Raw genomic sequence first — 13,057 nt, forward strand, 5'->3', positions numbered from 1 at the left:
TTTAGAAGAGAAGCCTAAGTACAACCATTTGGCCAATATTCAAGAGAATCACGTCCTGTCATGTATTTTAAATTTCTTACCGAGCTGAACAATCAAACTGAAAGTCTATTAAAAGTGATTATCTAATTTCATTAACGACGATTATATTGTATCTTTTAAAGATAAAAGACATCTAAATTGGAAATTATTACAACACTAGAAACAAACTGAACATAGTCCCGTACATAAAAAATAAAAAACTGCAATGCTATAGTACAACTTTACAAGCGCCCAGTAAGAAAATCAAGACATTACTGGTGCTCTACGTCAAACCAGAAGAAGATCGACGTCCGAGCATAAATAACTCGAACTCGCTGCAAGGTCAAGTCTCCGCTAGTCAAGACAGCCTTGGCACCTCCTTCAATTCGAGTTCGAAAAACAGAAACGCCATCATTAGAACATTTCACATGGGAAGATATTACCGTCTGGGCACTCGCTGTGCTCACAATAGGGCATGAAAGATGGTCTAGAGGATTCGTCTCGCATTGAAGCACACACCCCTCTATCGTCACCCTTCCGCTCCTATGAAGCAAGCAACAGCCAAGCTCTGCCTTCACAGTCAAGTTCGCCAATTTGCAGGTCGACAGGAGCTCCAATGCACTGCTCAAACAAAATGAACAGTGCATGCCAAACCATTTTCTCATGATAATAACACAAGAAAAATACAGTGCGGTCATACTTTCAGGAGCACTTCCGGACTGCTACAGTAACAACTAAAAAAACTATCGTGATGATTTATATTTTTTTCGTTTAAAAACAGACGAACAAGAAGAATAGTCCTTTGGACTGACTGCTTCATATTGAAACCAATCCTGCTTTAATGTTAAAACCAATTAGCAGTTAAAGTAGGAAAAGTGGAAAACCAACAGGAGGACCAAAAATGGTCCAAAATCATACAAAGTTCGCTAAGGCCATTCCTTGTATTTCTCTGATATCAAATTCAAAAATAAATTTGTATATGGTAGAAAACGTATAGGAAATAAAACCACGATTTCAATTTTAAGAAAAAGTCAAACATCGTCTTACAATCACGAACCGAAACCTGTAGGACTATTAGTATTTGGTGATATTTAAGGAAGTGAAACGTTGAAAAGAATAAACAAAACAAACGATCAATTTTTTTATTTTGCTAGCATTCTGCCTTATATAAAACCATAAAAAAAAGATCCAAAACAAAAAGAAAAGTAGGAAGAGCGAAAAGTTACTAAAATCATTTTCAGGCAATAAAATTTCTATCCTCAAAGAGTAACAACAACTTTAACTTTCTGCAAGTAAAATTTAGCAGCACGGAAGTGGCTCCAGGAAAGATTTGACATTGAAGAGAGTAATCTCATACAATCACCGCACAACAATAAAAAGTAAAGCGTAGCCTTAAAACACACATACCTGTCAGAACCTCGAGAACAATATATAGTCGTCTCATCAGGTTGCTCACCTGCACCAATCTGTACAAAGAAACTTGAAGATAGTGAATGGAGAAAAAGTTGGAATAATCTACCTCTAGCATTTTGATAAATGCATCCTTCATCCAGGTGATGTAGGATAATAAAAAACAATAGGAATGCAAGAAGATATTTAGACGCACTCCGGGCTTTGGCATCACACCAAAGGCGTAAGTGAACCACTCTCATAGAGAAATTAAAAATATTTCGGCATCACATCGGTGGTGCCTTGAAACCCCTCCAAGTGAACCTGTGCCTCACACGGATACAAGAGATCCATAATTTCTTTTCACTCGCTCTCATTTTAAAATCTTACAATACACAAATCTGTAAAGATCCACATTAATCTACTTGAAAATCCTAAAGACTAAGTTATGACACCTGATACATTAACCTGCAGAGTACATGTGCAAACTGCATTTATTACATAAGAAACTAAAAAGCCTCTAATTTCTTAAATTTTAAACTTGGCTCCTGCATCACCAGGACAACAGCACACACTGCGTGTGCAAACATGCAAATTGAGTTTAGGGTACTTGGAGACATACCAGGCAAAGTCGCTTTTTTATTTGAATATTATAAGCAAGATGTCTTCCGCCTGCTGCAATTAGAATAGTGTCGCCTGGCCTGTAAGAAAAAGTAATGAACAGTTTAATAGCCCACCACATGAACAAAAGATTTATACAGACAGATTTAACTTTCCAAACCTTGCAGCCTCAACAGCTGTCTCAAGGTTGGGGAAAACCCCAGGCTCCAAAAGATCCTTGACAGACCGGTCAACTCGCAGCCACAAGCGAGGGTGACATGCCAAGTAAAGCCATCTGTGGCAAACGAGGGCGGTGTTATACCGATCTGCAAACTCAATAGCAATTTGAGACAGAAGTTGAAAAAAATTGATTTGAAGCATGCATTTGAGCTATCAATATCTATCACAAAAACTTGATACAACTGATATAGACAAATTTAGACCATAACATCCATTTTAGTGCCCGCCAAAATATATACAGGAACAATCACATCTTTCCGTCACAACAATGCAATTATAAAACTGCTAGAAAATTCAAAATACTCTGCCAACATCTCCAATTCTCTACATTCTACAACTAAGTCTGTAACTTGACAATACCAGATGCTTTAAGCAGCCCTGCGGTGAACACAGACCGAACTATTCTTTCGCCTTTTACTAAAAATACTGTGTGCAACGCCGCATCCAGCGGCATCCGCCAATTTTTTTCATGGGATTTCTCTTCTTAGAGAAGCCCCACAAAAATCTTTTTAAAAAAGGGAAAACAAAGAATCATATCTCAGACCATAAAATCGCTAAAAACCAATAAAACCACAAGAATTATGCAATAACAATTACCCAATTTACAGACCGCAGAGCAAAACCCTAATGCCACAATTGACCAAAAATATCAATGAAAGTGCAATTGAACCAAAACCCAGAAACTGGCACGTTGCAATGACTCATAGGTCGAATTAAATATTGGGTTTTTGCATAAAAGTTTCAATCTTTACGAAAAATATAAGAAGAAGAATAAGAGAGAAAAGAGAGGCACCTGGGATGGGAGAGAGGAAGCTGAAGATGTGCATCAGACATCCATCATCAAGATTATTTATAAGGCATGAGGACGACTTTGAGGAGCTCCTGCTTCTCTTTGTCTTTGTGAGGCTTCTCCTCCACCTTTTTTGCTCTATCTCCTCCACCACCTCCTCCATAGCCTCTTCCCTCTCTGTGTCTCTAGACTCTTGCAAGAGAGATCTCTTTGGAATGTTAAGGTTGTTGACTACGACAAACCGACACACTTACCACTTATCTCCCCACACGTGCCAATTTACTTCTTTTATTATTTGGTTCGTCGGACAATTAGTAACACGAAACGGGTTTTACCATATGAACCCGTCACAAGATTCCTGTTCATATGCATTATTAGACCGAAACGTAATGGTTAATTAATCTGATATAAATTGCTCTCTCAGTTGAAAGTGACACTTGTTAAATTTACAATAAACACTAATTTACATGCGGATCTATTGTCAAATCAAGTTAATTAACTAAACAATATAAGCGTGATCACATGTGCTAGGTCTGGATGTAAATTTCTTCCTCCTTAATCTTGGACAATTTTGCACCTACAAAACAATTAACACTTTAGGTTAAGGCCAAGAGTTTCACGTGCCCACGATGAATGGGGGGCTTTGGCCGAAGAATCTCTGATGCCAACGTTATAATTTAGAGAGAAAGAGTGTTTAGAGAATTTTGGGATTTTTGCCAAAGTGTTGGAATGAGTTTTTGGTGAAAATATGAGCCTATTTAAAAGGCTAGGCTGGTCCACTTTAGAGAGAAAGTGGCCGGCCATAATGTGGTTGTTTTTGTGAAACTTTTGGTTTAATTAGCCAATTTATTTGCCAATTAAACATGAAAGAAATAAATAGGGGGTTATAGGATTAATTGACTAACTTAATTTGGGTAATAAAGTGGAAAAAAATAAAAAAGGTGAAGAGCAAAGGGTGTGGCCGGCCTTTGACTAGTTTTAGGGTTGAATTGGATGTATTTTGTGGTTATTTGGATATAATGGATGGTTTAATTGACAATTAATGGGTTAATTAGGCAATAAATCCATTAATTAGCCAATTAACATAATTTAAAAGGAATGTGTTTGGGAATTACCTTGTAGAAAGGATTTGATGTGCTTGGATGAAATAGGTTTTGAATTGTTACCTATTTTGGGCACTTTTGACTTGGTTGAGGGATAATTGTCTGCTTGCGCGTAGGAATCCCGGTATGCCCTAAGGGTATTTTTGTCCTCTTTTACCCAAAAATCAACGTGTCGCCTTGTGATTATTTTTGGCTCCACACTAGGCTTTTGATTTCTCTTTCATTAACTTGGTTTTGGGTTTTTATCACAAGTGATTTTTGAAATTGATCTACCCCATTAAGATGATTTCTAAAATAGAAAATCAATCAATATAATCTCTAAAAATGGGTGTCGCACATTGATGTAGTTCTTCCATTACAATTTCGTAAATTTTTTTGTTGTATGCTTATGATTAGGTTCTAAAAATTAAATTAAATATTACAATGTAAATTTAAAATACTTAAATAATATTAAAAATGTTCTATTTTTATATAGATTATCCAAGGGAAATAGAGATGTTAGTTTAAGAGTGGTAAGGCACCTAAGTACTACTGATGGGTCCTGCAAAGAGTAGTGCCCTCAAATGCATTCAGTATGATTTTTCATGCACGACGACGAGTGAGTTCGTTCTTGTCTAAAGGGATATAGAAAGAGAAATGCACAGATAGATAAAGAGAGAGATAGAGGCGCCGTGAGTTTGAAGGTTTGTCCCTCCGAAATTCATCAGAGGCTCGTGTATTCGGAGCTATAAACATACAACGAGTACATGTGATACGACGAACATCGGAACACTAAAGGTCGCTTCTCATTGATCATCGTCTTCTTCCGATTCTACTGCAATCTTGCAGTTAGTGCAGTACTACTACTAATGAAAAATACATTAAGGTGGTAGTGGATCTTTCGTTGAACAGTACTGCAGATGAGCGTTGATCTACTCGTTCACGTTTTATTTGGATCTTTTCCTCTTTTCTTGTCAACCAAGAAACGGATTGATTATATTTGTTATACTGGAAAGGTTACATATGCAAAAATTGCATATACGAAATCTTAGTAACTGAATGATTCCAGTTTCAAGCCAAACTCATGAAACGAGATATGCGCAGTTCGTCATATTAATTTTTACACCCTTCGGAAGATGTAATGCGGCTTGATTAACGAAACATCTTGATGCAAACACTCAAAAGAAAATTTGAAACCAGCTTATATCGTGGCTGGACTTGGAATTCGATTAAAGGCGCTCTTTTATAGCTTTATGAACATTATCTATTCTAAAGTTGGTGGGCAATTGGCCTGTTCATGGCTACAGTCAAGAAAATGCCACTCGATTTCACGCTATTTACAACAAAACCATCAGATCTGAGCTGGGTTGGGAAGGTAATTCTTAAAAGTTAGGGGGTAATTGTGTCCGTTGGATTGAGCTGAATTTCACTTTATTTACAAAATTGCCACCGCCATTTCTTTCCCTCTTTCTCTCTCCCAACTCTCTCGATAACCATCCATCAAATCCCCCATCCTTCCCTTTTCTCACTCTGTAAGCTCATTTCCTACAACCCTAGCACCATTTCTCTCTCATTTCTCTCAAATTCAAGAGACTTATCTCTCCATTTCTCTCAACCTAGCCCTAGCGCTGCTCACCCCATTCCTTTTCATCATCTTAGTTAAATTCGTCGAACAATCACTGATGCACCTACACACGAACCCATATCTAATTTTCCTCCCTCTCCTAAAGACCGCTTCTTTGCTTTCCCTAGTTAAACACTATGCTTCGCCACTGAGCTCCTAGTTCAGGGCTTTGTTCCTTTGCGACAGTGAAAATGTGTTATGATCCCACATCGGCTACACAAGAAATTGTGTAGTGGTACTTAAGTGCAAGGGGTACTTCCACCTATTGGACTAGTCTTTTGGGTTGGACTCTTCCTTTGGGCTTGAGTACTTAACATGGGTATCAGAGCCTAGGTTCTTGACACTGCGGGACTTGGCGAGTGGTGCCGCCTTGGGAGTATGGGCTCCCAAGGGACTTGGCGACTGGTGCTACCATGGGCGTCGAGTCTTCCGAAGGGTAGTGTAATGTTATGATCCCATATCGGCTATACAAGAAATTGTGTAGTGGTACTTAAGTGCAAGGGGTCCTCCCACCTATTGGACTAGTCTTTTGGGTTGGGCTCTTCCCTTGAGCTTGAGTACCTAACATTGGTATCAAAGCCTAGGTTTCCGACGCTGTGGGACTTGACGAGTGGTGCCGCATTGGGAGTATGGGCTCCCAAGGGACTTGGTGACTGGTGTCGTTGTGGGCGTCGAGTCTTCCGAAGGGTGGTGTAATGTTATGATCCCACATCAGTTACACAAGAAATTATGTAGTGGTACTTAAGTACAAAGGGTCCTCCCACCTATTGGACTAGTCTTTTGGGTTGGGCTTTTCCTTCAGCTTGAGTACCTAAGGCCATCTCCAACCGAAGGGTCTAGAGGGCCAGAGGGCCGAAAATAGCCCCAAAACCGTCTCCAACCGAGGGCTAAGCTAGAGGGCTCGGAAATCTGGAAGGGCCCTACGGAATTTCAAAGGGCCAAAGGGCTGGCTATTTTTTTTTATTTACTATTAGTGTCGATTATAACTGACACACCGACACTAATAGTTTGAATTTTTTTTAATATAACGGCTAGCTGAGTCAGCTAGCCGTTGGGTTTATTTTTTTTTTTAATTTAAACATTTATTTTCTTCTATAAATATGGTGAAGTTCTTTCAATTCTTCACTTTATTTGCAATATTTCCTTTTTCAATATTTTTCAATATTTCCTTCAATATATTTTCCAATATTTCCTTCATCTATAATATTTGTTTCAATTTTTCAATAATTTCTTTCAATATTTTTTCAATAATTTCCTTCAATATTTTTTCAATAATTTCCTTTATTTTTTTCCTATAACTTATATTTCACAAAATTTGTTTCATATTTTTTTTAAATTCCATTTTTTTCCTATAACTTCTATTTCACAAAATTTGTTTCATATTTTTTTAAATTCTATTTCTTTTCCTATAACTTCCTAAACCATTTTACTTAGCCGTTGAATTTGAATTTAAATTATAATTTTTAAATAATAAATTATGTATACGGAGCTTCCCTTTTTGAAAGTTTGATGCTTTTAATCAACTATTTTCAATTCTACTTTACTAATTGTCACCTGATTCTGTTGTGAAGAATGAGAAAGTGAGGATGAAGAAAAGGTAAAGTTTCGTACTATAGTGTTTGATCCTGAAGTAGATTGAATTTTCACTCTCTCCGATCAAATTCTTCTCCTTCCCAAATTTTTTGCTCAAATCTCAAAAATTCCAGGAGCGAAGCGGAATTTAAAATGCTCGAGCTTTGCTTCTGTCTGAATTTAGTATGTTTGAGAATTGCTAATGGATTTACTATGTTTCAGAATTTTGGATCGTTGGAGTGCGAACTTGGTACTTTGCATTTTGAGGTATATAATCATACACCTTTTTTTTGTTCAGAGCTTAATCAAGGGGACATCCTGTTAACAGAACTAAGGAATGGTTCTATGAAGAACAACAAACTGAAGAATGAATGCGAAAAGAGAGAGAGAAAGAATGAAAAATATTCTGTGTATTGATCTTTTAGAGAGAGAATGAATTATTACAAACTGTGTTGTATTTCAGACTTTATACACGGGATCTCATCTTAGCTAGGAAACTATCTCACTAACTAACTAACTGACTTTCTATTTGAGCTGGCAGCTATCTAACCATTGAAAAACTGACTTGATCTATCATGCCATTCTAGCCGTTGGATCTCTTATCATTCCCCCTCAATCGTGGCTTAGGCACAAAGCCTAAGATTGTAACAATGCTTGAGAAATGTTGGACTATGTAGGCCTTTTGTAAGTACATCGGCTGTTTGATCTTCTGTTGGGATGTAAACAACCTCCAAATCCCCTTGTTGAACTCTCTCCCTTATAAAGTGAAAATCCGTGTCAAGATGTTTAATTCGAGAATGAAACACTGGATTTGCACTGAGTGCAATGGTGGACAAATTATCACAATAAATCGTAGGTGGCAATGGCAAAAATACTTCCAAATCCTTCAATATTCCCCTCACCCAAGCAACATCAGCTGCAGTGTGAGCAAGGGCCTTATATTCTGCTTCCGTGGAGCTTCTTGACACTGAACTTTGCTTCTTGGATTGCCAAGACACAGGATTATTGCCCAAATATACCACATAACCTGTGATTGAACGGCGAGTGTTAAGATCTGCTGCCCAATCTGCATCTGAAATGCAGTTAATGTTGTCACTGTGTCAGCAGAATATAGTATTCCATAAGTCAAAGTCCCTTGTAGGTATCTTAGTATGCGTTTCACTGCTCCATAGTGCATTTCTGTAGGGGAATTCATGAATTGACATACTGTGTTAACAGCATATGCAATATCTAGCCTAGTGAAGGTCAGGTATTGTAATGAACCAACAAGACTTCTATAAAGAGAGGGATCGGTCATGAGAAGACCATCTGAAATAAGCATTTGATCATGTGGTTTACAGGGAGTATTAGCAGGCTTACATGAGTCCATACCTGCCTTATGAATCAAATCCTTTATATATTTGGCTTGATTCACAAAAATGTCCCCATTTGACTTGTAAGCAATCTGCAATCCCAGAAAATATGTCAATTGTCCCATGTCCTTGAGCTCAAATACTTCGGACAATTCATCAATCACTTTCTGGACGTTAAGAGAATTTGAGCCTGTAAGGATTATATCATCGACATATAGGAGAAGAATGACAATATCATTGCCATCTTTCTTAGTGAATAGGCTTGTATCAGAAGCAGAAGGCTGAAAATTCATTGCTGCCAGATAGGAAGTGAACTTCGAATTCCATGCTCTTGGGGCCTGCTTTAATCCGTACAGGGACTTGATTAGTTTACACACATACGTAGGATGAGATGCATCAACAAATCCCTGTGGTTGCTTCATATAAATGTCTTCTTGTAAGTCACCATGCAGAAAAGCATTTTTGATGTCAAGTTGCCTAAGCTTCCAATTATTGGTTGCAGCTAAGGCTAATACTATCCTCACAGTAGTGTGTCTCACTACTGGACCAAAAGTCTCTAAGTAATCCACACCTTGCTCTTGAGAATATCCTTGAGCCACCAGTCTGGCCTTGTATCTTGAAACACTTCCATTTGAATTTTTCTTCACTTTATACACCCACTTGCTACCAACAATGGATCTGTCATTGGGAGGAGGTACCAAAATCCATGTGCCTTGACTCCTAAGAGAGTCATACTCATCTTGCATCGCTTGTTGCCATTGAGGCATTGAAGCAGCTTTCCGAAATGTAGTTGGTTCTGATACATCAGCTATTGTAAACAAAAAACTATAGCCTCCCACGAACTGATCTTCTGTAGTTATTTGCAGAGTTTGTAACTCAGGAAATGATGCTATAAAAGCATTATAATTCCGTCTTTGAATGGTGCCACTCTTCAATCTTGTAACCATTTGATGCATCGAACAAGAATTATTCACACCAGTAGAATTGTCAGTATGAACATTTGTTTCAATTTGTGATGATATTGGTAAAGTTACCTGAAGTTGAGAAGCTGATTGGACAGGCAACATTGATGATGTACCAGAGTGATGATGAGGAGAATTTGGAACTGTTGAACTGGGTACTGTGTTTTGCTGTGAATTGTCATGTGATTCCCTTGACTGATCTGTACTATCACTATATCTGTGTGATGTAGACAAACTTGGAATTGCAGACTGACTTTCAGTACTTTGAGAATCTGATAACACTGTGTTTTCTTCTTGTATTCTATATTCACCATCATGTACATCAAGATGTCTAGAACTGGGAATAGGAACCTGAATAACTACATGACCTTGAGTGGACTGTTGAGAACAACTATGATCAATATCCTTGTTGACAGACTGTCGTTTGAAAGGATATGTATCTTCATCATGTGTAACATGCCTTGAGATTATAAATTTCCCAGTATGTATATCATAGCAAATCACTCCTTTATATCCTACTGCAAAACCAAGAAAAACAAACTGACTTGATCTATTCTGCAGCTTATTTGCATTGTAAGGTCTTAGATATGGATATACTGCAGTTCCAAATATTTTAAGATTGTGAATTGTAGGATTTTCACCAAAAAGCAGTTGATAAGGTGATCTATTGTCAAGACTTTTACATGACATTCTGTTGATTAAGAATGCAGCATATGAACAAGCATGATACCAAAAACTAGCCGGAATGGAAGCATCTGTCATTAAGCTTAAGGCTGTTTCAACCAAGTGCCTATGTTTCCTCTCAGCAATGCCATTCTGTTGAGGTGTATAAGGACATGACACCTGATGTATAACACCTTTTTTATCTAAGAAACTCTTCATCATTCTATTCACATATTCTCCACCACCATCTGTTTGTAAGCATTTGATTGAACTATGAAACTGAGTATGAACAAAGGCATGAAATTTGACAAAGATTTGGAACACATCTGATTTATTCATCATAGGAAAAATCCATACAAACCTTGAGTAATCATCTATAAAACTCACATAATATCTATACCCTTCTATAGACTTATGAGGAGATGGACCCCAAACATCAGAGTGTATCTTTTCAAACATAGAAGTAGTTCTAACTTGTTTTACAGAAAATGGTAACTGACACATTTTTCCAGAAATACAAGCTGAACAAAGAGATTGAGAAGAATCATTATTCACTAATATTCCTACATGCTTCAACATTGTAGACAACACTTCCTCAGATGGATGTTCCAGCCTTCTATGCCACACTGAAATCCTTACTTTCTTCCCAAGAAATGCAGCACAATTCTCTAATTTTGCAGCAAAGGAACTTCTGAAAACTGAGACTGGTATCTTGAATAATTCTCCATCATCACTCTTTCCTTGGTACAGAATCACCCGAGTTGCCTTGTCCTGTATAAAAAATACCAAATCATCACAAATAAACCAGCATCCATTATCTCTACATAGCTTCTTAACTGATAACAGATTCATTGTAATTAGTGGGACATGCAACACATTATTCAACAAAAATGTATGTGTATCAGTAATGAGTTTAGATGCACCAATATTCTTGACACTTAAACCTGCTCCATTGCCTATAGTGATTTTAGCTTCACCATTATAATGAGTGACATGATTGATGTGATCAAGATTGGCTGTCATGTGATGAGTTGCACCTGTGTCCACCACCCATGTATCTGCATTTGAAAACCCATGGACACTTTGAGCCTCTTGCATTGTAGTTGAAGTCTGAGCAGACATTCCCATAGGTGATTGATTCAAGGTTTGAGGTGGAGGAGGTCCTTGATACGAGTAGTTGTTCCTGTGATAGCATTGGAGTGCAGTGTGACCTTTCTTGCCACAGATTTGACAAAAGATTGGCCCTCTAGGATTTGCTTGACCATTATCAGTCCTGTAGTAACAATTTGGTGCAGTATGCCCTCTTCTAGAACATATTTGACACTCTGGAGACACAGCAGACTTGTAGTTTGTGTTACCAGTCCATCCACTTCCTTGCTTGAAACCATTTTCACCAGAAAAGTTGTTTGAACCACTATAGTAATTCTGAGATCCCTTGTTGTTATCAGTCAAACCATTAGAGCCATAAGATTTGTTACCAAAGTTGGAATAAGATCTTGAATTGCTGCTGTTGTTATTTCCATTAAACCTTCTGTTATTATTAAAACCAGATCTCTGTTGAAAAGATCTACCTCCATTCCCAGCAAAACCATAACCACCATTAAAACCTCCTTGATATCTTTGTGAATTAGAACTTTCTCCTTGCTCGAAATTCTGAAAACTACCTTGAGGTCCTCTTGCATTTGACGATTCACCATTCATATACATTGCTGACATTGTTCCAGCAAGAGTATTCATCTTTGTTTCAAGTGCAGCTTCAACACCCATCAACTGAGCTCGAAAATCTTTCAGAGAAATGAAAGTATCTCTTGCAAGAATTACAGTCTTGATAACTTCAAACTCTGGTGGTAGACCTGACAAAACAGCAATCATTAAATCATTCTCAGTAATTCTCTCCCCTGCAGAAATTAGTTGATCTTTGATCACCTTCAGCCTTAACAGAAACTTGTCAACAGAATCATTCCCTTTCTGTGCAGTATGAAATTCAGTTTTCAACTGATTTATTCGCACAACAGAAACAGAAGCAAATCTTTCCTGCAAATTTTCCCATGCTTCTTGAGCAGTCTTGCATCCGATTACATGATCCATAACCTCATCACTTAATGTAGCAACAAGTAAACTGAGCAAAGCCAAATCTTTTTGAACCCACTGTTTGTAGGCCATTGAGATCTCATTTGTAACCCCACCTTCAGATGTAATACAATATTTTGGCGGACACTGTGACTCTCCATTGAAGAAATCAAACAAATCATAACCCTTTAAAACAGATGAGAATTGATAGCTCCATTTGACAAAATTATCTTCTTGCAACTTTACAGTAATCAGTCAAAGTAACCCTTCAATCTTGACAAAATTTGCAGCCATTGTAACACACGGAGTAATAGACAAAAAACTACTTCTGAAACTTGATTATCAAAGAACAAAATAGTATACTAATGGCTTCGGCCTTTCTATGAAGTGACACAATTACAATCTTTCAACTTTTCAATGTATCAACCTTCCAATCTTTATCAAACAATCAGACTTCGAACATCAAACTTTCTTAAGCAAACAACTATCAGATTCAAACAATTGGCATTGGCCTTCATATCACTTGAACATTTCACTGAGGCAATATATCAAACACATCATATGCAACAAATTTCAAGCACCAAAATGAATCAAAGATCGAGAATACCAGCAACCCAGAAATGAAAATGAATTCATCAGCAAGAACCCCGAAATCTTACTTGTAACAACGCCCTCAGAGTATGCAGCTTCAGCGG

At 37.6% G+C, this 13,057-nt stretch overlaps 2 protein-coding genes and 1 non-coding gene across 4 annotated transcripts; 1 reads left to right on the top strand and 2 right to left on the bottom strand.

Moving 5' to 3' along the window:
* Positions 1-98: 98 nt before the first annotated feature.
* LOC126603866 (F-box protein SKIP5) lies at positions 99-3,265 on the bottom strand. Of its 2 annotated transcripts, none has more exons than XM_050270871.1 (5): positions 3,041-3,265; positions 2,189-2,333; positions 2,030-2,108; positions 1,426-1,484; positions 99-639 (listed from the first exon to the last, which is right to left on the bottom strand). In XM_050270871.1, the coding sequence occupies exons 1-5, from the start codon at positions 3,198-3,200 to the stop codon at positions 291-293; spliced, it is 792 nt and encodes a 263-aa protein (XP_050126828.1). In that variant the 5' UTR covers positions 3,201-3,265; the 3' UTR covers positions 99-290. The 2 variants fall into 2 exon arrangements, with proteins under 2 accessions (XP_050126828.1, XP_050126834.1); XM_050270877.1 differs by having other exon boundaries at positions 2,189-2,302; positions 3,041-3,220.
* LOC126614111 (U5 spliceosomal RNA) lies at positions 2,622-2,740 on the top strand. Its single transcript, XR_007620280.1, has one exon. It is a non-coding gene; the product is annotated as a U5 spliceosomal RNA (small nuclear RNA).
* A 7,321-nt stretch (positions 3,266-10,586) lies between the features above and the next one.
* Positions 10,587-12,617, bottom strand: LOC126586580 (uncharacterized). The gene is made up of 2 exons (XM_050251450.1): positions 11,237-12,617; positions 10,587-11,063 (listed from the first exon to the last, which is right to left on the bottom strand). Exons 1-2 carry the CDS (start codon positions 12,453-12,455, stop codon positions 11,023-11,025), a joined length of 1,260 nt encoding a protein of 419 aa, XP_050107407.1. The 5' UTR covers positions 12,456-12,617; the 3' UTR covers positions 10,587-11,022.
* Between the last annotated feature and the right edge of the window lie 440 nt (positions 12,618-13,057).

Source organism: Malus sylvestris, chromosome 2 (assembly GCF_916048215.2).
Source record: "Malus sylvestris chromosome 2, drMalSylv7.2, whole genome shotgun sequence".
Taxonomy (NCBI): Eukaryota; Viridiplantae; Streptophyta; class Magnoliopsida; order Rosales; family Rosaceae; genus Malus; species Malus sylvestris.

What these genes read in the sequence shown, in the direction of transcription:
- LOC126603866 (XM_050270871.1), bottom strand. Translation starts at nt 3,200, where the DNA reads ATGGAGGAGGTGGTGGAGGAGATAGAGCAAAAAAGGTGGAGGAGAAGC. An exon ending in CTTCCTCTCTCCCATCCCAG is followed by an intron (nt 2,334 to 3,040) that starts GTGCCTCTCTTT and finishes TTGAGTTTGCAG; the next exon opens with ATCGGTATAACACCGCCCTC. An exon ending in TGTTCTCGAGGTTCTGACAG is followed by an intron (nt 640 to 1,425) that starts GTATGTGTGTTT and finishes TTGTTTGAGCAG; the next exon opens with TGCATTGGAGCTCCTGTCGA.
- LOC126586580 (XM_050251450.1), bottom strand. Translation starts at nt 12,455, where the DNA reads ATGGCCTACAAACAGTGGGTTCAAAAAGATTTGGCTTTGCTCAGTTTA. An exon ending in CACTATAGGCAATGGAGCAG is followed by an intron (nt 11,064 to 11,236) that starts GTTTAAGTGTCA and finishes TTTTTTATACAG; the next exon opens with GACAAGGCAACTCGGGTGAT.